Source organism: Heterocephalus glaber, unplaced genomic scaffold (assembly GCF_053883595.1).
Source record: "Heterocephalus glaber isolate CG9 unplaced genomic scaffold, H.glaber_assembly_v1.0 deba00001537, whole genome shotgun sequence".
In the NCBI taxonomy this organism is placed as follows: Eukaryota; Metazoa; Chordata; class Mammalia; order Rodentia; family Bathyergidae; genus Heterocephalus; species Heterocephalus glaber.
The window spans coordinates 6,760,791-6,787,568 of NW_028258332.1; the positions used below are offsets into that span (position 1 = coordinate 6,760,791).

At 43.1% G+C, this 26,778-nt stretch overlaps 1 protein-coding gene across 7 annotated transcripts in view; it reads right to left on the bottom strand.

Annotated features, from left to right (window-relative positions):
• Positions 1-26,778, bottom strand: part of Sema5a (semaphorin 5A) — a 483,148-nt gene that overhangs the window by 295,542 nt on the left and 160,828 nt on the right. For 6 of the 7 annotated variants that reach the window (XM_087189197.1, XM_004845176.4, XM_021258604.2 and 3 more), the window contains one exon: positions 12,129-12,323. In XM_087189197.1, the coding sequence (XP_087045323.1) occupies positions 12,129-12,249 (121 nt within the window). In that variant the 5' untranslated portion in view covers positions 12,250-12,323. Of the gene's footprint in view, positions 1-12,128; positions 12,324-26,778 lie in introns of those variants that run through there. The other variant, XM_087189199.1, reaches the window with a different exon arrangement.

Below are 26,778 nucleotides of genomic sequence, written 5' to 3' on the forward strand. Positions count from 1 at the left end.
CAAATTCAACAGTTTGTCTCCTGACCATACTGTTCTTACTCCTCCTCAACAAGTGGCTAGAAATGACTTCAACTAAGGGGCCAGACCAAATTCCCAGAGTTCTCTTTTTTTTTGTTTTTTGTTTTTTTGGTGGTACTAGGGATCAAACTTGGGACCTTGTGCTTGCAAGGCAGGTGGCAGAACCACTGAGCTAAATCCCCATCCCCCAAAGTTCTCTTTATATATAGCAACCTTAGTACAATTCTGTTTCTAACGATCATTATGGCCACTCTTTGGCCACTATTCAAGGGTTACTGGTGTTCTAAATAAGTGGCCTGAGCCATAGTGACCTGAGCTAGCTGACAAATACCCAAGCCTAACCCTAATCCAAATGGTCCCCAGTCGCTAGGTGGATCCCAGTCCAGACTTAGAGGCTCCTGGGCCCCTCCACAGCTTGATATTCTTCTCATTCAAGTAAACTAACAATGACCTCCTGGTTTCTGTGTTCAGAGCTGTCTCCGGTCTTTAACTCCGGAGGTACACTTCCATCACTGGCCTCCAGGCTGTCTGATTGCCTTGTCCACCTGACTTGTGCTCTTGGCTCAACAAACTCTACAAACGGAGCTGGTCCAAGTTTGTTCACTGGATGTCTTCTCTTCTGCATCTGCACTCTTTCCCTCAGGTTCTCATCTACTCCACACCTGAAGTGACAGCTCGGTGCTATCTGACATTGCACTCTCCTCTAAGACTCTCCCCAGACTTGCATACGCCATCTATAACTCACCACATCCAGAACTGCCACCTGAAATCCCTACACAGGAGATGTCTTAGTCTTCCTCATTTCAAGCAGCACCTCCATGCTTTGACTGTTCAGTGAAAAGCCTAGAGTCATCCTTGCCCTCACTTTTCTCTCGGCAGACGTATAATCAGAAAGGAAACACTTTCAGCTCTATTTCCAAAATAAGCTGCATCTAGAGCCTGATCGCCACTCCGTCTCCTTCCACCAGCAACCCCACCCAAGCCAGCCCCATCTCCGCCTGAGATTACTCACTAGCCCAACGGGTCCCCCTTCCTGCACCGCGCCTACCCATCTCCAGCTCAGTTTAGCCTCAGCAGAGCAGCCACAGCGATCCTTTTATATCACAGAAGATGATACGTTTTTCTACTCCGAAGCTTTCATTGGCTTCCAGCTCAATAAAAATAAAAACCAAAACCTTTAACCCTAGAGGACCTGGCTCCTCTTATCCCTCTGCTGTCATCTCGTCTACTCTTCCCTGGGGCTCACTTCAATCCAGCTGCCCAGGCCTCCCTGCCATTACCCAAACCCACAAAGTATGCTTCACCTCAGGGCTTTGCACCCGCTCTTCCCTCCACCCGGAAGGTCCTTTCCTCGATGTTCCACTTGGCTGCCCACTCACCTCCACTCTACCTGGGCTCAGTGGCTCCTTACGAGCTGGGGTCTAGTTAGGAAACAGATCTCATCAGAGTTGTTCAAATAGAGAATATTTAACATAGAAAATGGCTGCAAACGTGCTGTAAGAATTGAAAAAGCAAAAGAAAAAAGGATGAAAAAAAAACCCCAAAACAAAAAACAACAACAACAACAAAAAGTTAACGGGCCGAGGATTTAGCTCAGTGGTTCCGGGTTCCACCGCCAGCCTCGCAAGCACAAGGGCCCGAGTTCGATCCCCGGTGCCAAAAAAAACCAACAACAAAAGAAAAAAGGACGGGGCTGCAGGAGCCGAAAGGGAGAACACACCACACGGAGATGAAACCTGCTACCCGCCCAGGCTGCAGTCGCTGTGGCTGCTGCTGAAGTCGTTTCCCGCTGCTGGGACCCAGGCGCCGCTGCTCTCCGGCTGCTGGGGCCTGGGAGCCGCACGCTGCTGCCCCGGGAGGCGCACAGGTGACCTCTCTGCTCCCGCAGCCCCCTCACCCGAACATCCTAAGAGGAGCCCAGCGACCCTGGGAGCCCGAGCTAAGCGGCTGACGCCCTTACAGTCCTCAGGACCAAAACAAGAAAGGGCACCACAGCTTACGGCAGACTCCATAGGGATCTGAAAAGCGGAGGTCTAAGGTTGGCAGCACAGAGAAATGGTAACTGTGCGAGGAGAGGGAAAGGCTAATTCCCTGGATGTCATCACTGCACAGCGTGGGTGGAATAATCCCACTGACCCTCGGAGGATGCACAGCTACCACGCACCAATATTTAAAATGAAAAAAACAAAAAGCAAACAAATAAAGGGCAGGTGTGGGCTGAGGGGCAACAGGTAGAAGTGGGGCACACCAGTTCCCTGGCGACACGCCCAAAGCCCCCTGTCCCTTGACCCATCCCTGCTTTATATTTTCCCTCTGCTCTTCCCACGGTGGAACCCACTGTGTGTCCTCTCACCTGTCTGCTTAGGACTTTCTGTGTCCCTAACAGTGTGTGCCAGGATTTATACCTGCTTTGGGTAACACTGGTAACTAAAACAATTGTCAGGGCATAATATGCACTCGATAAATATTGATTGAATTATTAATGAACCAGACCTCTGCCTTTATCTTCAAACACACAGAGGCTAAAATGCTGTCTGTGCTGAAACCAGAGAATCGAGTGATACAAAATCAAAACTACAAATGAGAACGACAATCGTTAATCACCTTCAGAGAGCCACCTCGGGCACTCCACTCTGTCATTCCCGGCAGCAGGGTCTCGCTTCATGGATTTTGGCTAACAGAGCTTGTGGGCTGTCTAACCTGCTGTCCAGGGTGCTTTCAAGGTGGGAATGGTCAAATAAGGCCATGTATCTTTGTGTATCCAGGGCTGAAGGGAGTCATGACACACAATATGACTGTGGATGACACTATGGGCTGAGCTATGCTCTTCGTGATGACAAGAAAAAAATGCTCCTGCCTCCTGCCAGCCCTGTGCCTGGACTCGTACCTGAGCCCCAGAAAGGTACTGGCAGAGAAAGAGAGAAATTAAAGAATAATTCCTCCTAAGGGAAGAGTCTACCTTCTGGCCCTTCTTCACTCCATACTAAAAGTGATTTGGAGAAAAACAAAAAAGTTGCATGTTGATTAAATTAGCTATCTTAAGAAAACTTACAAAACTCACTGTGGTCTCTTTTTAGTCCTATTGGTAATAGATATTTCAGCACTGCTGTCTTCAGAGTTGGCACAGAGCTTTGCCACTCAAATGTAACTGCAGCTGCTTACCTTGCTCTGACATTATAAGACGAGAAGACAGAATCCAAAAGAATGATTGCCTATTTAAAACTTTATTCAACCTGCATTTAATGCCCCACTTTTCCTTCATATTTATCAGGTAAAACAAGGATGACTGAGGTCCTTATTTACCTGCAGTGTGAGAAAGAGGTGACCATGCTTAGAAAGACTATATATTATGGCTAAAGATAAATAAAACCCAATAATACAGCAACTGAGGCCAAGTGAAATCATTGTTTTAAATCAGAATCCTGACAACATCATTATAAAGTCTTGCTCCCTACTTTCATTTCATCATATTGAACTACTTCACATTTAAGGCCATCCACTTACAGTCTTAAGTATACTAAAGACCACTTTCTATTGGGACAAGTAAACCATAAAATAATGAAATTGTATCTGAAGATAAAACATAGATGTGCAATCTCATCAATTATTTCACTAGTGGCCCTAGAATGCAAATGTAACATGAAGATTATTAATAATGTGTACTGATTGATTTTGATTAATTTTCAAAAGACAATGAACCCCTTTGATTGGATCTTAATCACTGCTTTCAAAAATGGACAAAGGGACCCTCTCAGCTCTTACCAGTCAAAGATCAATACAAACATTAAAGCACAATCAATTTGTTCAATGAATGACAAATAATAGTTTTTTGCTATGTTTTTGTCTACACCTCTGTAGAATAATCTTATCTAGATTCCATGGTATAAAATGTATATTTTTTAATATTCCATTTCTCCAAAGAGAAAGCTAGTAAAAATACTTTAAAATCAGAAATGTATTCCAAAATGCAGTTTTAATGAGAAATACAGGCAGTTTGCTTATTACAGCTTATTTGCTTCTTTTGTAAAGATGTGCAAGTATTTTGCCTTTGTGATTGACATTATATATTATATTACATAAAACACCCATGTGTATACATGATAACAAAAGACGAAACACTTATGGAAAGGGGGCTTTTTAAGGGTCTGCATCAACTCTTTTTGTCCTCAAGTAAACCCTTAGGAAGATGCCTCATCCTGTGGGAAAATAAATTGGTTTATGAAAATTTCAATATCTGCAGATAAAAAGGGTTTCCTTCAAGATTGTTCCCAAGTTAGTGGCATTTTGTTATACTTTAATCAAAGTCATATGAAAATATTAAAACCTGATTTTAAATTAATCTTATATAATCTATTTTTAAAAGTCTCATGCTCTACCTACTGAGCTAGCCAGGCAGCTGTCATGCAATCTATTTTTAATTAAAATTAATTTCCTGGCTCCTCCGTGGAGACGACAGGGTACCATCATGCAGTCACACACATATGCAGCTTCTGAAGGTCAAACTGTGAATCCATGAACAGAGAAAAAGCTGAAGCAAGTTTGTGCAGGGACCATGTGTTCACAGACCAGGACCTCTACAGGCACTCAGACATCATCAAGCGCAGGCCCCCAGGGCACCGAGAGCACTGGGTCCGGGAAAAGAGGCGAAACCCACACAGGGCCATGAGTCTATGTGTACACGAGGCACATTAGACATCAGTGAGCCGAAACCCGGGGCAGAAATGAAGAGCTAAGGACACACCTGGAGCCACGGATGCACACGGACACACGGAGCCGTGCACAGGAGCCTTGCCGTTCTTCATGCCCCTCCTTGCCTTCTCACAGGGAGGCTACAGTTGGCTGTGCCTTGGAGCCAGCTGAGGCTGCCTACCTCGATTCTGCCATCTCCAGCCCCAAGGGCAGCGATGGTGGTGGCAGGCCAGCAATGCCAGGGGGCCAAGGACTGTGCAGAAGTCCAGGGATGGGGCTGGACTGGGATTATCAGGGCCCCAGGAAATGTGTGCAGGGTGTGGAAGGGGAGGGGTTCCGACTCAGTACACATGTTGGAGAGCCAGCATGGAGTAGCGAAACATGCCCTGTACCCTTGTTGTCAACCTTTAACAAAGCAATGCTTCAAACACACATAAATATGATGTAATATAAATGTACTATGCAAAAGAAAAATAAAGAGCCCATGACAAATAATCACTCACAGTGTGGTAGGGGATGAAAAATCAAGTTGAAAATGCTTTGCATAATCTAAGCCCACAGGTAAGGAGAGAGGCTGATAGAGAGCTGACACTGATTCCCGCCCAGGCCCAGCGATGGCCCAGCTGGGGACAGACATCTCACTCCCCTTGACTCCCTCCTCATGCTCTTGGGATCAGATACTGCGGATCCTCCATCAGGAGTCTGCGTAGCACTTCCATACATACTCAGACTATTCTGAGGTCAATCAATGAATCCATGGGTAGGAAGACACTCCACAAGAACACCAAGGAGTTAAAAATAAAGCTCTCAGCGACCTAGGAGTATCAATCGATAGCACCTCGTCTCATTCCACAGGCAGGGGTGATCTTGGTTTGGGCATTAATGATAAACGCTGCAAGCAAAGTCCTCAACACAGAGAAAGGCCCCCAAGTCAGTCGTGATATTAAAGCTCTGAGGCAAAGGAAGACCGAGTGTGGCATGACCCCCACCTGTGGTCTTTCCCTTTGCACAGTGTGAAATTACTCCCTCAAGCCAAGTCCTCTCCTTGGAGCACACTCTCTAAATAAGCCAGCATGCTGGGTAAACTTTAATCAATAAACAAAAGCAGAATATGGCATTGTTGCCTTAAGTAGACATTAAACATTTAAAACTAATTTCAGCGATGGTTATGAGACTCAGTAAGCATGCTGAGAAAAAGGCTGCTTGAAGGGTCACTATTTTCTCTGTTTATTGGAACAGACATCTAGGCAAATGACAAGGACAAGTGGTGAATGGTGCACTGGCAATGCATCAGGGTGTTTCAGCAGCTGCTGCATAATCAGGGATAAATACTCCAGAACACACAGTCAAGGGAACAACCTTGCAAACACAGCAAGCTGCTAAGCGTGTTGAGCAATGAATGCACTAGACAGGAAGAGCCCACAGTGGCAAATATTTTACAAAGCCTGGGAAAAAAAGATCCAGCTAGCATCTTCTGCCTGGCCAGGTACATCGAATCCACATGTCAACAAATCGTGCTTAGCGGCACTGAAATGCTGCTTTGGTATCTGCACCACCGCACCAGTAGCCTCTTGTGCAGAATGACTCTAAAACATAAATTATGCTATCTTAAATGCACATGGTCACTGAGATCTTCCAACTCGAGATTACCCAATGTTTGCTTTATTTTCCTTTTATCCATGTTTTGGCTTACTTGCTCAAACACTCCTACCTCCCAAGTAAGTGGGTCAAGTGACAAAGCAGTGGCTACCTCCTCAGCAGTAACATGAGCCAGTCCAAGGACCAACTCACTCCTGCCATCCACAGGGCTGCTTCAGTGTGTGTTTATGAACAGCTTCAGCTCTTCTGCAGAGAACAATACCTTCCTAGAGCTTCCCGGACTTGCCCTGTGGCCTGCCAACCCCTTCTTGGCTGTGATGGAGGTGCTCGGAGCACCTCCCCTTTGCTCTCCGCACTAACAGCCCCACATCCCAGGTGCCCTGGCTCCCTTCCCAGCTCACTGAGGGTGGAGTCAGCCTCCTACAAGCTAACTCTTCACCTGTTCCCAGCATCCCACCACCTCCCACAGCCCAGTGACTCTCCCACATCAATTGGCTCCCCCTCTCTTCCCTCTTCAGCCTCTCCCTTCATCTGGCTCTTTCCTTTCACCAGTCAAGGATGATCCAATAATGCTCTTTCCAAAGCATTCCCTGTCCTAACACCCCCTGCCTGGCTGAGATAACACTTCTCTCCTTTTCTATCTAGCTCTTTACCTCACGCTCATCTCTCCTCCCATGACCATCTGCTTTCTTCCCCAAGTACTGTCTTCAGTCTACTGAAAAAGAGTATATTTAATTGGTCAAATTGTGTCACCAAAAACATTATATTGAAGTCCTAAACGTGACGTTGTTTGGCAATAGGGTCGTTGTAGATGAATTGAGATGAGGTCCTATTGGATTGGGGTGGCCCTAAATCCAACATGACAGGCGACCTTGTAAAAGAAGAAAAGACAGACACTGCTGGAAAGGGAGAATGTCGCGGAGCTACACAAGCAGCCTGGGTGATGGACCCAGGAGCCACCAAAGCCCAAGGTTTCTGAGGGCCAGGAGAAGCCAAGAGCCAAACACGGATTCTTCCCAGGGGAATTCAGAGATGGAGGCCCTGCCAGCACTTTGATTCAGGACTCCTGGCCTGCTGAGCTCAGAGAGGAAATTTCTTTTGCTTTAAGCCACGCACTTTGTGCTAACTGGCCATGGCAGCCCTGGCAGATAAAGAATCATTCCTGGAGGAAAGATCAGAAGGCTATGGAACCATCCTGGTTTCTCAAGCACAGAGGACTCACAGTGCTAAGAACAGGAAGGTCCCGGCCAAAACAGGGACAGGTTTTCCACTCCACCCTCTGACCCAAATCTGCCTTAAGCCATCTGAGTCACTGGATCCTCCAAGGGCCACCTCTCTCCTGAGAAGCTCCCCTTTCTAGGTTCATATGTGCCCTGCTCTCAGATATGAAATTCCTTCTGATGGCTCACAGGAATGCAGCCATTGTGTCCAAACCCCTTATCCCTTTGATATGTTGTACAACTGAAGAGTCAACCCAAAGCCTGGTATGTTTGGAAGATGGTGGGGTGCTGTGCTTATCCGGAGATATCCATGGAGGCATTCCTGGCCCTGTGCTGTCGGGAGGTGGGGTCTGCTTGGAGGTGGTCACAGAAACCGTGAGCTGGAAGGCTTGTTCTGCTCCCTGGCTCCTCCCCCTCTGCTCCCTGCCGCCATGGGTTAAGCACCTTTTCCTCACCCTGGCCCAGGCCACACTTTCTCTCTCAGAACCAGCTGACCAGGGACTGAAACTGTGAGCCAAAGTGAACCTCTCCTTCTTTGAGTTCTGGGTCTTGGTGCATTTGTCCTGGAGAAGGACACACCTACATCTGCTTTCCTTGTTGGTTCTATATGGGACCAAGATCCAGTAATGTGGCCAGCACTCTCAAAACTTCCTCCTCCCTCCTGTTCCTTCATCCATTAAACCAACAACACTCCTTCCAATTTCAAGAATCCACCCATTTTTTAAATATTTCTGCTACCCAACCCTGACCTCAGTTCCTCACCTCTGCTAGCTTTGACCACAGCAACAAAATGGGCTCTCCCTGCTCCCCTCTGCCACCTTCCAAACTGAAGATGAGCTTCCTCAGATGCCTCTCAGTGCCACAGTATCTCGCCCACTATCACTGACCACATCAGCACTGACCTCAGTATCACTGACCACATCAGCACATCAAACTTCGCCTCCTCCCTCATTACTGAAACTAAGATGTTGTGACTCACGGTGTAGAATATTTGCCAGGATGCTGCAGGCTTCCTTGCCCCCGTACCTCAGGCCTTATCACGTGCTCCTTTCCTCCCCTGAACACCTCATCTTCACCAGTTCCTAAACCCCATCCAGCAGTCACCTGGAACTCAGCTTGGGCCTGAGTCCCATTTCCTTAATTAGCCACCTGCTGCAGCCCAGGCTGCCTGGCTTCGATGCTCCTCTCCTGGGTTCCAGGCACCCAACACAGACACTCGCCAGAATCAAATGCAATGGCCCTTTTGGTTCACCTTCCTAAATCAGTCCAAACTGCATTAACAGGAACTGGGCTTTGCCTCTGTCACCTCAATGTTAGCACAGAACTTGCTCATATTGGACACCTATTCAACATCTGTTGGATCTCCACTCAAAATTACAAACACATAAACTAAAAATACAATGATAGATTTGGCACAAATCCCAAAGCCTGGTGGCACACTCTGATGGAAAGGCTGTAGAGAAGTAGCTATTTATATCAGAGGCAAAGAGATTATGAAATAGAGGTGCCCTCACGCAAAGGAATTGGGTGACATCTAGCAAAACCACTCATGCATTTACCCTTTGACCAAGAAATGCCAATCCTAGGAATCCCTTCCAAGGGCACTTTTGCAAAACTATTAAATAATGTGTGCAGGAGGCCCCATTCACTGCAACACTGTCCGCAGTTGCAAGGACAGAAAATAACAGAGCCTTTCTAGTAGGGAATTCTTAAGGAAACTAGGGCACGCCATAGTGGAGAGCCATGTGGTCAGAAAGAAAGACTGCTATGAACTGCTACACTCCACCAGGGACTGGGCTCTACAATCTATTGTTTTGCAAAAAATGTACTCCAAGCCAGGAATGGTGGCGTACACCTATAATCCAGGTACTCTGGGAGGCTGAGTCAGGATTGCAAATTTAGGCCCAGCTTAGACAATTTAGCAACTTACCAAGACCATATCTCAAATTTGAAACATAAAATACATAAGGGCATGGGATATAGCTCAGTGAGAAGGCCCTGGATTCAAAGTCCAGCACCACCAAAAAGAAAAACAAAGTGTTCCATAAATACAAGTTGTATATACGGCACATTTTATCTGACAGTACAGGTATATATTTATGTGTATGTGTACAGCTTTGTTTACATTACAAAAGAAGTATAAAGCATAAAATATAAGTAGAGATTCAGCTAAATGAAGAGAGAGGAAACAGAGTGAAGAGAATAGGGAGAAAAGATAGATTTCTCCAAGGCCTCTCATTTCATCAATTTCACTTTGAAACATACAAGAGATGATAGTAGATTCTAAGAATCAAAAGCAAATTTAAATAAAAGAAATTAACCCAGTTTGAGATTGGTGGCATAATCACATGGAAGGAAATGACCTCAATTTATTCTAAAGCAATAATTCTGCAAGAATCGCCCAGCAAACTATGTATACCAAGGACCAAAGGAAAAGAAAAAAGTCATCTTAAAAGGTTTTCAATAATCAAAAGCAGCTATGTTTGCACAGAGCTGTTATTCTGCAATAACAGGGTGGGTGCTGTGGGAAAAAGCAGAGGAATGAACACATGAGTCTGCAGACATGGAATTCTGTGTGGGGAGAAAAGGAGAAAGATGTAGACAGCAGAGGTCAAGAAAGGCCCGAGAGCCGCGGAGATGAGCTAGAAGTATCAGAGAAACTTACAGTGCATTTTATTTTTGAAAATATTTCTTGGAACTGTACACTACAAAGAAATATCCATGAGCAACTTTAGTGCTTGAAGCAGCAAGAAATATGCAATTCCCAAGCTGCGGAAGGAAGCAGGGGAATGGGATAGGAACACCCTGTGATCCCAGAGAGTAAAACAGCAATCAGAGATGATTGGGTGATGTCAGGAGAACTCAAGACACAAACTGAGATGTTCCCCCAGGCTAGAAGCCACAGTTTCAACACCTACAAGGGTAAAAGCTGGGATAGATTAAAATACAGCAAATGTGCGGAAATCCACATATCAATGATAATATTAATCTGATGAAGGGAGGAGGAAGCAGACAAATATCTTCCTGGTCCCCATGGAAGACCAATGTATGACTAGTTGGATGTCAGAGAAACAACAACTTACTCATCACAAAAAACCTGTAGAAGGTGGAAAGACATTTATGCTGCCTTTCCTAGCTGGACCTTTAGGAAACTTAAGTAGCTTATGAAGGAAAGCTAGTGTGTTAGAGGAGCACTCTACACATGAGATGAAGCAAGAATAATAAAATTAGAAAATCCCAGATGGGGTCCCAGGAGTGAATCTGCACTTAGGTGTAACGGTCGATGGTGGGTTTCCCAAGTGAGAGTTACAGGAGTGCACAGGATGTCACACGCCACCAGCAAGACAGAGACGCCAGCCTGAACCTAAGCGGGTATCTGGATAGCACTGCAGATTCAGAAAGATGTTCTGAAGAGAAGAACATGTGCACAGTATGTGTGCACAGACGCATGAAACCCCACAGGAAAAGGGTTCAGTTTCTTTACAAATTATCTGCATGAAGAACAAATAAAGGAGACTAAAGAAATAGACCAACAAATTGCAGTGTACGGACTTTATATAGATCCTGATTTGATCTCAGTGTTGACCAAAAATGCAGGGCATCCTGAGAACCTCTCCATCCTCACCAGACAACTCATGATCTCATTAAATCACCATTGTTTGCAGATTTGGGGGGGGGGGTTCCTTCTAATAATGGTATTGTAAGGTCTTTTTCTTTGAGAGTTATAACCTGAATTGTGGAAGATAAAATTATATGATTTTTTTAATTTGCTGCAAAATGGTTCGATGGTCTAAGATGGAGCATAGGTGGGATTTAAATGGATAAAAAATGGGCCACGAATTGAGAAGCATGAGAATGGCTCTTCTTTAGTCCTTTCTTCTTCTTCTCCTAAGTTTAAAGCTTATTATATAAAGTTTTTAAAATAGCAAATTATAAAGCAACTTGTTGAGTGAATTAATAAAATCTAAGGTCTGATTTAGGCTAATGTAATTCAATCAGGTCAGGACAATGAATCATTTTGCTTTCATCCTGAATCCTTCAAGTAGCTTAGACATAAAAACTGTACAATTTTTTGATAAATGTACAATTTTTTGATAAATGAAAGAAAAAATGAATGGTTATAATGAAAGTTAGTTAACTAATCACACAGTTTCATGGAGATACCTGAGACATTGAACTAATTCTGCTGCCAAGCAGTACCAGTTAGGGGTAAAGGAGTGAGTTTTGTGGTAAGATGAAGGCTTTGCTGGAAAAAGCCAGAGTGAAGAATTTTTTTGCTTTAACTTGGTTTTGTTGTTATTCTGTGAGTCTTGTTTTTAATTCTCTGGCTCAAATGCCTAGGAGACCAGCAGCATTAGTTCATTGAAGTTGGTCTCAAACAATGGGATTTTCTACCCATGGTGATCTCTTCTCGGAACCTTCAGGAGGGAAGAACCACTTTTTGAGGACTTTTTAAAAATTTTGGATTTTATTTTAAACAACATCCAATCAAGAGTTGGAGAATAGTAGACTAATAGGCACTCTATTTATTGTTCTCTGCCAGTAAATGCAGAATCTGCACATAAGTGGCAGCTTTGCAATCAGAGCTCACTGGCACCTCACCTTTGTAGGAAATGACTGGGTGCTCAGCTCTCTGGCACTGGGCATCTTGTGCCTCCAGCTGGGCCAGTCTCCACAGCTCCAGGCTGGAGAACAGCCACGCGAGGGCGCAGGCTCCCTTCATGGTGGGCAAGGCGTCTCCAACTCCAGGCACTTGTCTTCTACAAAGCTGGTCTTCCCCTCATGTGGGAAAAGTGCCTAAAACACACAAAAGAGAACAACCTGGTGAGTGTGTGCTCAGGTTTTCTGGACGATGGTGTTTTGGAACAGCCTAGAACTAAGCTCAATGTTATAATTTGTGGAGTTGAGAGACCTTAAAGAACATGCACAATCTACTTTTTTTCTAGTTGATGCTGAGAGAGAGAGAGAGATTATAGATCTCTCTAATTTTATAAGGTAACCCAAGTTTAAATTCTACTGAGTCACCCCAATCACTTCTAAGTAAAGCCGGTAAGGTAAAGAGGTCGCTGAGTGGTCACTGAGTGGTTTCCCTTGGAAGTTTGTCATCATTTTCTGTGCAAACAAAAATCTAAATATGAAAACCTTAGAAATCCCTGCCCATCCATTTTCACATCCAAAATGCCCTATACAATAGGGCCGCTGCCACTATCTCACCAGAAACCTGATGAGTATTACACTGCCTAACTCATAAACAGTCCATATTTGGTACATGTGTCCTTTTCAACTAACAGATGATCAGCCTGTGAACATTCTGGCTAGAGACCAAGTGAATCAAACAGACTCTAGATTCAGCAGCAACTGAGTGGAAGGAAAGTACAATGTTGGGGGCTGGAAAATGTAACTGATTATGAACAATTTAAAACATTAACAAGCTTGAAAGGAAGATAAGCTTGTAAAAACAACCAGACTCCCAAGTTCTTAGCAACCCACAAAAAAAGGAGTGATTTGAGAGTTCAGGCAAAGTAGTGTTGCCCTTTAGAAGGGACAAGGAGAGACCCTGGGAGGAATTCGTGTTCAAGTTTGATACTGAAGGATAAAGAGGATTTCCACAGGTGGAGATTTCTAGAACATCATTCCATGCCAAAGAAAGAGAATGAAAGGCACACTAGGGCATGCAATGTGTTTGGGGATATTGTATTATACTTATCCAGATGCTGGTGACCACAAAGGGGAGCAGATGAAGAGCTGAAAGACAGAGTTACCATCGGGAAGGCAAATCATACTAAAGTGCGAGGTCTTTACTTCCTGTAAAGAAGCTACCATAACATATGTGTTGGTTATCTTTGCTGGGGCCAAATACCTGACACCACAACTTAAAGGAGGAGAGGTTTACTTTGGCTCAAGTCTCGGAGGGTTTAGTCCATGGTTAGATGGTTCCAAGGTAGCTACTGCTGTTCAAATCATGGTTGCCAGAAAGCAGAGTACCGTGGAAAAGCACCTAAGAGAAGAGTCAGGGACCAGATATAGCCCCCCAGGTCAACCTCCAGGACTCACCCAAACACACCCAGAAATGTGCTTTACTAGTCCACTAAATGCCTCACAAGCCAACCAAGTTGACAAACAAGATTCACCATCACAATATATTAATTTCAGAAGGAATATTTATAAAGCCATTCTCACAATAGTGTACATCGGCAATTACATAGAGTATACAGACGGTTACGTTATTTTGAAACTACTACAATTGTTCAGAAAAGAAATAGATAAAGCTGACTTTAGGTGCTGTAAAATGAGAATAAATGCAAAGGCAAAGAGAAAATAATAAACAGAGGAGGTAAAAGCCAGTATGGAAATGGTCATAGTTCAGGCCAAGGCTCCTTCTCTGAATCTAGCTTGGATCTATGGTAGCTCTGCTCAATGATCAATACAACAGAAGTGCTGGGAGGCTTGTTTCCAAGATCAGTCCCAAAGAGACTGGCAGTTTCTACTTCCTGTCTCTGAGAACACATCCTTTGGGGCAATTGTGACCTCGGGACAGAACTCCACCTATCTTGCAGCTACCCTGACAGAGAGGTCACAGTTAGGAGCTCTGGCTGACTGGTCTCACTGCTGGCAGTTACATATTTATCCCTGCCACAGCACTGAATATGGGATGAAAACCGAAATCCACAGCCAAAGAGTCACACAAGTCCCAAATTTCGGATCCATAAAATATAAAATATAATGACTGTTGTTCTAATCTGCTAAATTTCTGAAACATGGAGCAAACAGGCACAGATGGACTCCAAATTGATAATGGAAGTAACTCTGCAGACAGGAATGTCATTCATTTAAATACTGTCATCAAAAGAGGGGTTTGGTTTAGATGAGAACATTATCACTGAGGCTTGTACATGTTGGGTTTCAGATGCTGAATGAATATTTAGGGAAATGCAGTAAACTGCTGAAGTTCCAAGTTGGGTGCTCAGAAAGAAAACAATTCATAGATAGCACATAAAGTATGGAATGGTTAAAATCATAAACTTGGTTGATATTTACTAAGGGGAAGCATCAGAGGAATAAAGATAGAGAAAGTTGTTTGCTCAAAAGTAGTAATCAAAAGAAATAGCAGAAAGAGGAGAAAAAAGAACAGAGAGGAGCATAAGGAACTAGGCCTCCTTGACGTCAAGCTAGGTATTGTGCTTCCTGGGTGCAGAGAGAAGTAAGGTATTTACCAAACAGAGTACAGGCTGCCTGCATCTTAATAACACAAAGCAGTGACCACTGAGACCCCTGGCTTCAGCTGGCCCGTGCTCAGTGGTCAGCAGGGAGAGAGGTCCTGCAGCAATAACAGAAGACAGAACCCACATGGCAAGGAATTAAGACAAAGAAGAGGTGCGGGGGACTGCTCCCCTCAATGCTCAGTGAACAAAAAGCTGCAATGAAATCAGATAACATTAAAAGAAAAAAATGAGGAAAATTTTAGAATAGAGAAAACAAATTGGTACAGTTTGAGTTATCTCCCCCAAAATTCGTTTTTCAATGTCACTTTCAACGTAATGATATCAGGAGCAAGGTTTTAACAGATGCAAGACTAATGTCTTCTAAAGGATAAGGAAATGGTGATAGGAATTCTAGAGTAGAAGGGCTAGGAATGTGGCTCAGAGACAGTATATGTGCTCATTATGCACAAGGCTCTGGGTTCAATCCAAAAACCAAAAATTAATAAATAAATGTAAGAAAAATTGATGAATCCAATAGGAGTTGATTCAATATCAAAAAACTAACTAGATAGGATGATCCATGTGGATTTAGTCTCTCATTCACTCGTTATTTATTGAGTGCCAATTGCATGCTCACCTCCTCTCTATATTCATGTACGAATTATGGGTATAAAGAAATAGGAAAGGAAAAATTATGAGAAAGAAAAAAAAATGGAAACAAAGTCTATGTAAATAGGGAAGGGTGATGGGGGTGAAGGGCACATAAGTAATGGGGAAAAAAATAAAAACTAAGATATATCATGTTCAGCAACAAACACCCAATGATAAATGTAAATGTATTGTATACCTAAAATGGACCAATTAATATATAAATTTAAAAAAAGAAATGTAGTACGGGATTCACCAAAACTAAGACTGCCAGAGCAAGTAGAATTTGAGGGCTTTAAGAATGGAACAGATTCTAGAATGCTCCCATATTCAGACTGTGCAGAAAAGCAAATGAAAATCCTGCAAACCAAGGCAAGACAGGAACCTGGGCTCTGCAGGAATAAGAGATGCTGAGGATGGCAGCGGCAGTGGAACAGAAAGGAGAATGGGGGTCCAGAGGCCCATCTGTCCCACAGTCAACCTGATGGTCCCCAGGTACAGGGCACTGGAATGGACAATAGATGGACAAATGCTGATTTTCCTGGATTACAAAATTAAAAGTATGATTTTCATCCTTGGGAAAGGAGTCATAGCCTTCCAAACTGGAGGCCACTCTATAACTCAGATCCAGAGCTAAAGATATGATGTAGCCCATTCTTCCCTATCCTCCTGACCTGAGACTTCAGACACGGAATTTCATCAAGTGGTATGTCTTTAAATAGCTCTATTTTAGAGAAATGTATTTCTGTGAAGACCAAGGAGGTTTGGGCCACCACACCAGCCCACTCAGGAAGGGGTTTGGGTACATTTTCACAGCCCCACATCAAAGCCAACCAGCAATGATAAAGATAAACCAGGAGGAAGATAAAAGTAAGAATAAACCCTCAGGGCATGCCAGCTCTGTAATGGGCAGGATGCCAGTGTTTAAAGCAGTATCAACAACACATGGCTTCTCACCAAGCAGCGTGGCACACAGGAACACACTAACCTATGCCAGCCTCCAGGATTGAGCTCAAATCAATGAGCAGCTAAGAACAAATGCTTCTCTTGTACATAGCTGGTCAGTGTCCCAGACCCAAGCCAACACAGAAAACCATTCTGTTAATGCTGATGTTAATCATCTTTCTATTACTGTGACAAAACATATGAGAAAATCAACAGAAAAAGAGGCGATATTATTGTGGCTCATGGTTTAAAGACTCAGTCTACAGTCACTTGGCCTTATTGTTTTGGGAAAGTGGAGGTACAGTGAATCACAGTGGGAGTGTGTGGAATTGGGGGCCTATTCTCCTCTTGGTGGCCAGGGAGCAAAGAGAGAGATAGGAAGGGGCCAGGCCCCACACAACCTCCAAGGGCAAACCCCCAATGACCTAACTTCCTCCCGCTGACTCCATCTCCTAAGGTTCCCAGATCGCCATGACCTGGGACTATGCCTTCCAAACATGGGCTTTGGGGACACTGAAGATGCGAGCTTCAGTTATGAAGCAAGTTACACACACCTATGTGCAAGTAGAGCCTTCCTTCCCTTACAATGAGCCATCCCCTCCAATCCCAGCTCTAACAACCTAGCCTCAAGAATGAAAGGAAGAGAAACACGACACCAAAGTGCCTGAAGTGTTCTTTCCTTGGGATTCAGAAAGGGACAATTAGAGAAGAGGGCAACACCATGATAAATGAAAGAGCAGCTAAAATGGACCATAGGGCCTATGGTGAGCAGATGAAATTACAGGTTTGCTAGGTTAAAATTAGGGGAGCACATGTAATGAGAACAGGTAATTTTTGGAAGTTTATGTTTTTCCAACTCAAACATGTTACCTTTTCTCTTAAACATAAAGGAGCTATGAACTGCCATCATGGCCAGATGGCAGGGAAGGGCACTGGCAATGTGCATGGAGAGGCATGAGCTTTTCCGAGCATCCTTCTATGCAAGGCTATTGCTCTGGTCATCCTGGTCCTCCTCCCTCAAGTCCACAGGTCGCGGTCCACTAAATCACAGCTCTCACCTCTTGGTTGGGCAGGAGCAGAACTTACACCCGGGCTTTCTCAGAACCACTGCCATTTCAGCAAAATCACTGGTTGTACAGGGCCAGTCTGTGCATTCAGCAGTATCTCTACCCTCTACTCGGGAGATGCCAATTCCACTGCTCTGTTTTTTGTTTCTATTTTTGTTTTGGCAAACAAAAATGTCCTGAGGTATTGCAAAACTACCTCTTGTTGAGAACTTCTGATTTACTCGAAATTAAACTATCATCACTTTGAAAGATTATTCAAAATATGCTTATATAAAGCACCCCACTGACCATGTATTGAGTCATGTCAGCAAAATTTCAGTAAAAATGAAAGTCATGTTCATTATAATTATTTGCTACATCTGACCAATGTATGAAGGAATTTTCAAAGGATCAATTTCAATAAAACTTTTTGTAGTATCATCCTACCACCTCTGGAAAATTAAATCTATATTAGGTAAATTAATATAAATCAGTTTGCTGGTATGAAGATTTGTTACAGAGGACCAATTTGTACTGCAAAATCTAAGGACTTCTGTAGCATCTACTTCAAACCCCCTGAAGCTTTCTTTTCAGCTTCTTGTTGTGGGAGGATCACTCTATAAGCTGGATCTAAATAAGTACAACTTTGTATATAAGTGTTTGTGCAATAAATAACATTTCCCATTCACACCCACACTGCAATCAAATAGGCTTTAGGGACAGAAAATAACTGTTCCTCTTAGAAAATAAAAATGCTGTCAGATGAAAAAGAAATCAAAAGAAGTAAAACTTTTACAAGGAGCTTTGCTGAGAGAGTAATGTCTACCTAGTTATTAGTAAAACAGACCCAACATGAGCATTATGAACCTCCTTTGCAAAGTGAGGGTGAGCTGCTTGTGGGCTGCACTGTAAAGTTAGATGTAGCTGGATCCCTTCAATTCACAGAGACACAAGGCCCTCCCTGGTCTCCCCTCTGCCTGCCAGCATCCAGGATCTCATCGTGAGAGGACAAAGAAGCCCAGAGAGTGAGCCAGCCAGCAAGGTGGCCATAGAGAGGACACAAGAAGCCACGGCCCTTGCTCCCAGAAGCAGAAGAGTCCTGGGTACTGCAGGGCTGGAGCCAGTGTACAAGGCAAGGGCTGCACCCAAGGCCTCCTAAGTTAGTTTTGGTTTTTTTTTTTTTTTACATAGGAAATGCAAAGGGCCAGAGTTTGTGGAAGGAGATGTTCAAAGTGTTGCTTTCAATCCTTCTGTCTAAGCAATCAGATGAACTGCTCACCCAGAGACTAAGTTCAGCTTACAATGAAAGCCACCGAAGCAGAAGAATCACTCCATTACCCAAGCAAGCTCCCCCATGCCCATTCCCTGCACCCCAAGCACAGCCAGATACAGGGTCAGCTGCCCAAATGTCAGCCCTGCCAGGTGAACAGCCCCGCCTTATTTAAAAAAAAGAAAGTTCAGAATTTCTCTCCTGCTTTCCAAAATAAATGCTCTGCCCCTTCAATGGTCAGCTACTCTAACTCACCCTCACCAAGCACACTCCAAAGCCAGGGGTCTAGCCCAAGTCCCCAGAGGAAGCTTGCACACTCCTTTGCACACTTGCTGATGCCATAGGCCTCTCACCCACCCAGGTCACCCAGGATGCATGGTTCAGGCTACCTTTCATCTCCAGCCCATGAAGGCAGCTCCTAAATGCAGACCACAGTGCCTGCCACGTTACCATTCAGCAGAGGCTGCCCTGTGAAGGTGCACGCCCTTTTGTGTTTCTGAGTTTCAACCTCTTATACTGAAAGCAACTGTGTTTAATGTGTAGTTCCAGTGCCAAGTTCACATGCTCGAACATGCTGAATGGGCCACACAAATGAATCAGAAATAATAGAGCCAACGTCCTGGTTAGCATTTATAGTCATCCAGCCCCTGCCACTAAGCACACACCACTGTGAGGTAACTTAGTCCCTCAGTACACATGAGACCAGAAAAGAGTGATGACTCCAGAATTTGACAAGTACAAGGGGAGATCAAAATCACTAGTCCCTCTCCTTACTTTGAAGCAGCGAAGGCTAAGGCTCAAGTAGATTAAAGGATGCATAAGATCAACTGTGAGGGCTAAGTCCTGCCTTCGTATTGCATAAGTTGGCCTCCTGCTCAAACTTGTAAAACCACACACTTGAGCACAGGTGACATGGCTTAAGTCATCCCCAGGAACTCTGCCATGCCTCCCAGAGTGAAGGCTAGGGGTGAGCCCAGCATCTCAGGAGGGTTATTAATCAAGCAGACTCTATCAAAGGGTGCCATCTCTGGTACTGCACTCCAAGACAGGAAGGGCACTGGGTCAAGGAGGTCATTAGTCTCTATGCTTCCAGTCACAGTTTATAAGCTGTTCACCAAGTAAATCCTATCTTTTGATAAATAAGAACAGAAGTAGGGCCAAAGTCGTTGAAGAAGAGGGAATTCTCAGTATCTGGCGGGAGAAGATAAGAGCTGTGATTTTTGATGGGGTTCAAGTCAGAGTGTTAGAAGACAAATAAACCATCCAGCAGAATCAAAGCCCACGATGTGCCCAGGGTCAGAAGGAGTGCACTGCTACCACCAGGGTCAGATACTGTATGTTCTGAGCAGGAAATGGGATTCAGTGAAAAAAAATCAATAAAATAATAACCCTAAGTTAATGTAAAGGTGCTTAAGCAAAGAGAGTCTTCTAACATTTTTTTAACAACTAATACATCAATATTTTATTCTTGGGGAAATATAGTAAAATTAATGTTTCCTTATTATGCTGAATCTATAAGGGAAATTGAGATGTTAACCAAACATACTGCATCTTCAATTGTTATGTACATTACTTAAAAACTAGTTCCTTTTTTGTATTAAATTTACCAGGTTCCTTAATAGCCAACTTTTCAACAAAAAGGTTTATAATAAATCATCAAGTGAAACATTTTAGGAACATGCTAACGAAAACACTGGTCACCTATAAGTAGAGAAACAGGGCTGTTGGCACCTGTGGTTACCTAAGTAAGTCAGCCTTGTTACTCAACAGATTCTCATCATATCTGAACTCAGATGGGAAGACATTTTATGGCTATATAAAATGACCTCATGTTATAAAATGGGAAAAGCAAACATCAGACTATTTTATACATTTCAGTAATAGTTCAGCTCCAGTGACCTTACTTTATATCTCTTCAAAGGGAACTATTATTATGCTTTTATCTTCTTCCCCTTGTTTAGCCCCAGATTGCCTGGAGGAATAATAAAAATAAATGAGATCCATTAGATAAAATTATTATTTACACAGAGGCAATATTAATTTTATCTGTCATCAGGTTTTAAAAGTAAGTGAAAGTTCATTCAATCTACTTCGTTAGCTAAACCAACAAGAAACAAAAAGTACAGAAGACCTAATAATGGGACCTCCAGGCCATATAACTGCATGGGCTATTGCTAAAGGATTTATACAAAGACTTTTTTCAAGGCAGGAAACTCATATAGACGAAATAAAATAATAAAGTTATAAATGACACTCACAGGTGAAATTACTAGTCACAGCCCTCATTTGTCTCAGTTCAGATGAACAATACTAGGAGGACTAGTTTTCCTTTTGTTATTAGCAAGATAGAATGTCTTTGCCAACACAAAAGAGGATGCTACCACATCAGTCAATATCACTGGCAACTTCCTGATAGCCAAAACCAGTAAGATCACACAAGTGAATGCCTCCATGGTGTTAGACCACTGATTTTTTTCTCCTGACTACATCCTCAAATCTCCCTTTCCCTGGTTTCCACAACACACCAAAATCCTTATGTTCCTACCAGGTCCAAAACTCTTACTTCCCAGCCTTCCTTTTAAACGAAGGCACTGTCCAGTATCTTTTGACTCTTCCTGCTTTTCCTCAGCATACTCTCCATTGCCTATGATTTTACATATTTTCTAGAACCTGGCTACTCCAAAATCTACAGCTATCTCCTAGATGACCATACATAATGTAGACTCATAAATCAAGAGATTGTTGTGGCTTGTATCTGGATGTCCCCCCAAAGCCTCATGCAGTTATATGTGGGGCTTTTCAGAAATGGCTGGATGTAGAGTAAGTGTGTAATCCTGGGATCAAGGGTAGGTGATTACTAAATTAGTCCACTGATTGATATGGCATTATTCTGGTGTGGATAATGGGAAGGCCCATCCTGGGTGTGAGTGCTACCCACCCTAAGGGAGTGTAGCCTGGATAGAATATAATGGACAGAAAGAGGGCTGCTGGGGTCACTTGCTGTTTGCTACCTCTCTACTTTGCTCCTTTGCTGCCTTCCTGCCTTCTGCCCACCATGAGCTATTTCTCCTCTGCAATGCCTGTCTGCCAAGCCACGCTGCCATGGAACCAGCCAATGATGAACTGAAACCTCTACAAACTGTGAGCTACAATAAAGCTTTCTTCCTTCTACCTTGGGTGTCGAGTATTTTGTCTCAGCAAACGAGCAAAGCAACCAAGACAGAGATGTTTTCAAGTAAATCAGGCAGAGGCACCTATTCTCCTAGAGAATCTCATGATCTGTCTTCACCAACTGTCTCCTTAGTGTCTGCTTCCTCTCACAGCTGATACAACACTTGCTTGGACATCTAGCTCACAACCAACAACTCGGTCATCTTTCCCCTTCTTCATCTTCCCAAAACTTGCCCTTCATGTTGTCCTTGTATCCCCATGACACCTCCCTGACCCAGGCAGGCCCCTTCTCTTCCCTGGTCAAGTCTTTCTATTTCTCACTTCTGCATTTCCAGCCATTTATGTAGGTTTTCTTGTTTCGCCCTTTAGTTCCAACCCTGAAGCATAACCTCTGGACAGCTTTCGATGATTTTCTTTCTGCTTTCCCCCATTCCTATCTGGCCTCAGTGTACATTAACACTCATTTCTGTTGTAGCCTGCTTCACCCTACAGTTAGTTGCATATGACTCATTCTACAAGTGTCTATGGAATCTCAGTCTCTGGACAGTACTGTACACGGCACAGACAAACCATCAATACCTGAGAATTAAGTTAATAGACGAAAGAATGCAAACCCACAGACACCTCTCCTTCCTCGCAAAGGCTCTTACTTCCATTAAATGCTATTCAGGTTCCTTTGCTCCTCTGACTCTACCATTCACTGTCACAGATGTCTCATCATTCCATTAAAATTCTCTTAACATCTGGTCCAAATACGTAAATTCCCATGGTTTTGAGAAATGTCCTTTGTAAATGTCATAATTTTCCAATTACTGGTCAAAATGATGAAGGGATTACTATAGGCAGGCAGGCGAAAAAGAGGAGTTCTCTTGAGCCTGGAAACATGAAAGCAGATGGAAGACAGAACCAAAAGTAGGAACCCGAGGGGTCTGACAAGTGACTTCAGCACAAATCATTCACTGGAACTACGTAAAACAAGGGACAAAAAGGAGAATATTCTAATTCATAGCCAAACTCTATTTACTATATTCATTTTTCTAGGTTCAAAACATAAATATCTTGAAGTGGCATCAGATAATTTGACAGATAATAGACTGCTAAGATGCTTAGAAAAATCAAACTATTTGAGGAAAAGGCCCTGATTTAGTGTTTTGAGATTTTAGCTGGGAATAACACCATGCATTTTTAATGATACTTTTAGATGGAATGTACCAAACACAGCAAAGTTAGCATATTTGAATTCATTCAAATCTGTCAGTCTTTAAAAACATAACAAGTCAGAATTCAAGGGCAGTAATGATTTCTTTGGTGAGTATGCTAAAAACAAAAAGAAGAAAGTCATGCTAAATTAAAAATTCCTGAGACCATTTAAACAAAATTTTCACTGATTGAGACATAATAAAATACTAAGAAACTCCAAAACAGGTTAAACCATATTCATCAATCTCCTATTTTCATGAAATAAACCTGTAACATATGTAGGATCATTCCACTCTTCTGCAGATACAGAGACATGGCTCAAAGAGGTCCCACGGCTAAATGGTAGAACTGAAAATTTTAACAAATAAGTCTGCAAAGACCTCAACACCAGGGCCAGCTTGCTGTCCAGAAGGCAGATCTCCTATTTCTGCAACAATTCTTTGTTGTTAGGGATGGGAAGCCTTACTAAACAAAGAAATCATCCAGACGAAGAAAGGGCAGATGATCTATTTCTATTTCTCCCAGCTGTCTTCCCATTGGGCTTAAACATGTTTCTCTGTGCACGGAAATTTCACTAGGTCACCCTCTGCAGCAGCATTTGTCCACCCTGGAGACAGAGACTTCACTGACCAGGATGGGCTCCCACAGAGCCCAGAAGAGGGCCACCAGCACTTGCAGATCTCTGGAACTCTGCTGGGGCCACCCCAGTGTTGTTCATCCTTGTCTGTTCACCTTCTTCACACCTTCCTGGGGTTAGGGGGATCTCAGTTCCAAGTCATTGCAAAGCATCAGTCAGGTGAATATAAATTTACACATCAACTTTCATCCATCTTTGCCCCTACTTGAGACAAAGATCTACCTCCAAGTGGACACAGACCAAACAAGCCACTGAGTTCCCCCTTCTGCAGGTCTGCTTCTTGCCAGAATCTCCCCTGTCACAACTAGAGTCCTTTCCATTTCTCTAACCCCACCCCACCCCCATTATACTCTACATCATCCATAAACCTTGTTATCATTTCCTCAATTTTTTTTTGTTTTTATTTTTTATTTTTTGGTACTGGGGATTGAACTCCGGTTCTTGTGCTTGTGCAGCAGGCGGTGAAAGCACTGAGCTAAATCCCCGGCCCTCTTTTCCTCAATTTCCTCAAAGTATGTGTCACACTCTCACCTGCACTCACCGCCACTCCACAATCCCAACTCCACTCTCCTCTCCTGTGGACTGGCAGAAGCTTTTCTGGAGTCTATTTTCTGAGCTGCAATCAGAGTAAACTCTGTAAAGAACTAATGTGATTGATTTTTAGCCTTCTTAAAATCCTCCTGCAGCTTCCTTCAAAGACTTTCCCAAAGGGCGGATCCCTGACCCCAGTGAACAAGCACGCCTCTGTGGCCAGTCCATCAGTTTCTGCATTCTGTCCAGCCTAATCAATCACTCTGCACCAGCCATACAGGGCATGCATGCATAGACACACAAACATCTGGGCATATGTATTCCTGCACACACATGTACACACATGCATGCACCCTTGCACTCATGAGCATACATGGGCTCTTCATCCCAGCCTCCATACCCACAGAGCTCATCACCATGCAGCCAGCACTGGCTGGTCCTTACATCCTGGATATTTTTCCAGATCCTATCAAGGTGCTGCCTTCCAATTACCCAGGCTTCACTCAAATGTCAGATCTCCAGGAAACCTTCCCAGTCAGGCCAGCTAAGTATCTGTCTGTTACTTCTACCAGACTCCATTATTATTTCCTCTTTTTTACATCACATAAGATAACCTGAAATTGCTCAGTGGATGTATTTGTGGGGCTTTTTTTTTTTCTATTTTTATAGCCTATAATATAAAACTTATTAAAAGAAGGGGTCATGATCACAATTTGCTCTTTGCACACATATGTATATAAAACATGTTGTTCACCTCAAATATACACAGTAAATAATAAATACATAAAACAATCCCATTGCAAGAGGGCAAAGGTACATTTGGTACCTTCAAAGAAGACAAATGACACCGGGTAGTCTCAGGGATAGAAACAGAATGAAGCATATTGGATAGAAGACAGCAAAGCACTCCCTGGGCCTCCATCCTCAGCCATCTCACAGACGTAGGACACCGATGCTCTGAGGGGAGGAACTGCAGAATGTAGGTTATTATAATCAATGCATGTATTTTCTTATATTCTCTTCAGTCCTTTAGAATACAAACAAGATGGCAGACACTTTATTTGCTGGCAATCCCCGGTGCTAGCACACAGTGTCATACATATAAATATTACTGTTGATTGACAAGGTTCTAAAGGGAAGAGAAATCAACATAGTGTTTGTCCAAGTGACAGGTAAGCTCTGTGTGAAGACCGGGATGTAATGTTAGCTTCTACATAAAGGTAAAGAACACTGCCCACTTCCTGTTGCCCGCTGAGCAGAGCTTCTCCAGTTAGTTTGCAGTCAGCCTAGTAGATGAAACTTTGGAAGAACAAGTCAATAGAGTCCTTTAAATAGCTGCCTCAAAAGCATCTGAGGATTAGCACATGATGCGATGCCGGCATGAATACATGCAGGGAACATGTAGCACTGTGTTCGTCACTTTGTTAGCCTGAAATGTGGAAAGGGCACAGAGAACATTACATAAAGGTCTTCGTGGTTGAAAAGTTACCTTCAAGTGTTTTTACTTTTGTATTTCAAAGTATTAAAAGTTTTGTGATCATGGATAATGAATATGGGAAAAAGAACAATTCCTAAACATAAATCTAGAAAAAGAAGTGACTGATTGCGTTCATTTTGCAAGCTCTCTTTAAACAATGGAGGGGTCACACACTGTTGCAGGATGTCACACCCCTCCCTCATGCAGTCCAAAGGTTAAGAACCACCCATGGGCTTCCTCAGGCTACAGAGCCCCAGGGACACCCTGGCTGCTGCACCCAGATAATGTAGGGCCAAATCTTAGGTTATTATAACCAGTGCATGTATTGCATCCACTGCCATTATGCATGTATTCCATGCACTGCTGTTATGCTTTAGCTTCTGTGATGCAGAGATAAATACAATAGCTTAAAATCATCTAAGTACCTGTGATCACAGAACTCCGGGGGGCTGAGGCCAGAGGACTGCAAGTTTGAGCCCAGCCTGGGCAACTTAGTGAGACCATATCGCAAAAGTAAAATAAATACATAATGGATCCAAGAATGTAGCTCAGTGCAAGCCTTAGGTTCAACCCAAAACCACCACAAAAAAAAAAAAAAAAAAAGTAAATTTGAAAGAGTTTAGGCTACTTTCTAGTAATTAGGAAGCACTAAGGATGTGATAAATACAAACAAATAAAGACTTTAAAAATGCTTGTAGAAAAGAAATCACCAACAACCAAATTATTAGAGCCTTCCTAAAAAAAAAGCCAATAAAAGTAGCTAGGTATTTAATGAAATCTGTGAGTGTGTATTGCCTTAGTGTTGAGAAAACTCCCCAGTGGCCAAGGAAATGTGTAAAACAGCATCCATAGCAGCACAGCTACTAACAACAAAAATCAGAAATCAGAAAGATGTCTACTGCAAACATGGATAATTTCATGTTATATCACAGTAAAAACGAATGGTCATCCCCCTACAATATAAATATTACAAACATAAAAATGAGAGGAAGAACATTAAGAATAGCATACAATTCAGAAAAATCAATATTTATTGCAAATAAAAATGAGTAAAGCTAAATGATTTTTTTGAATTTGGTAAACTATATCAGAAAGCAAGGATACAGAAATAAACTTCACAGTAGT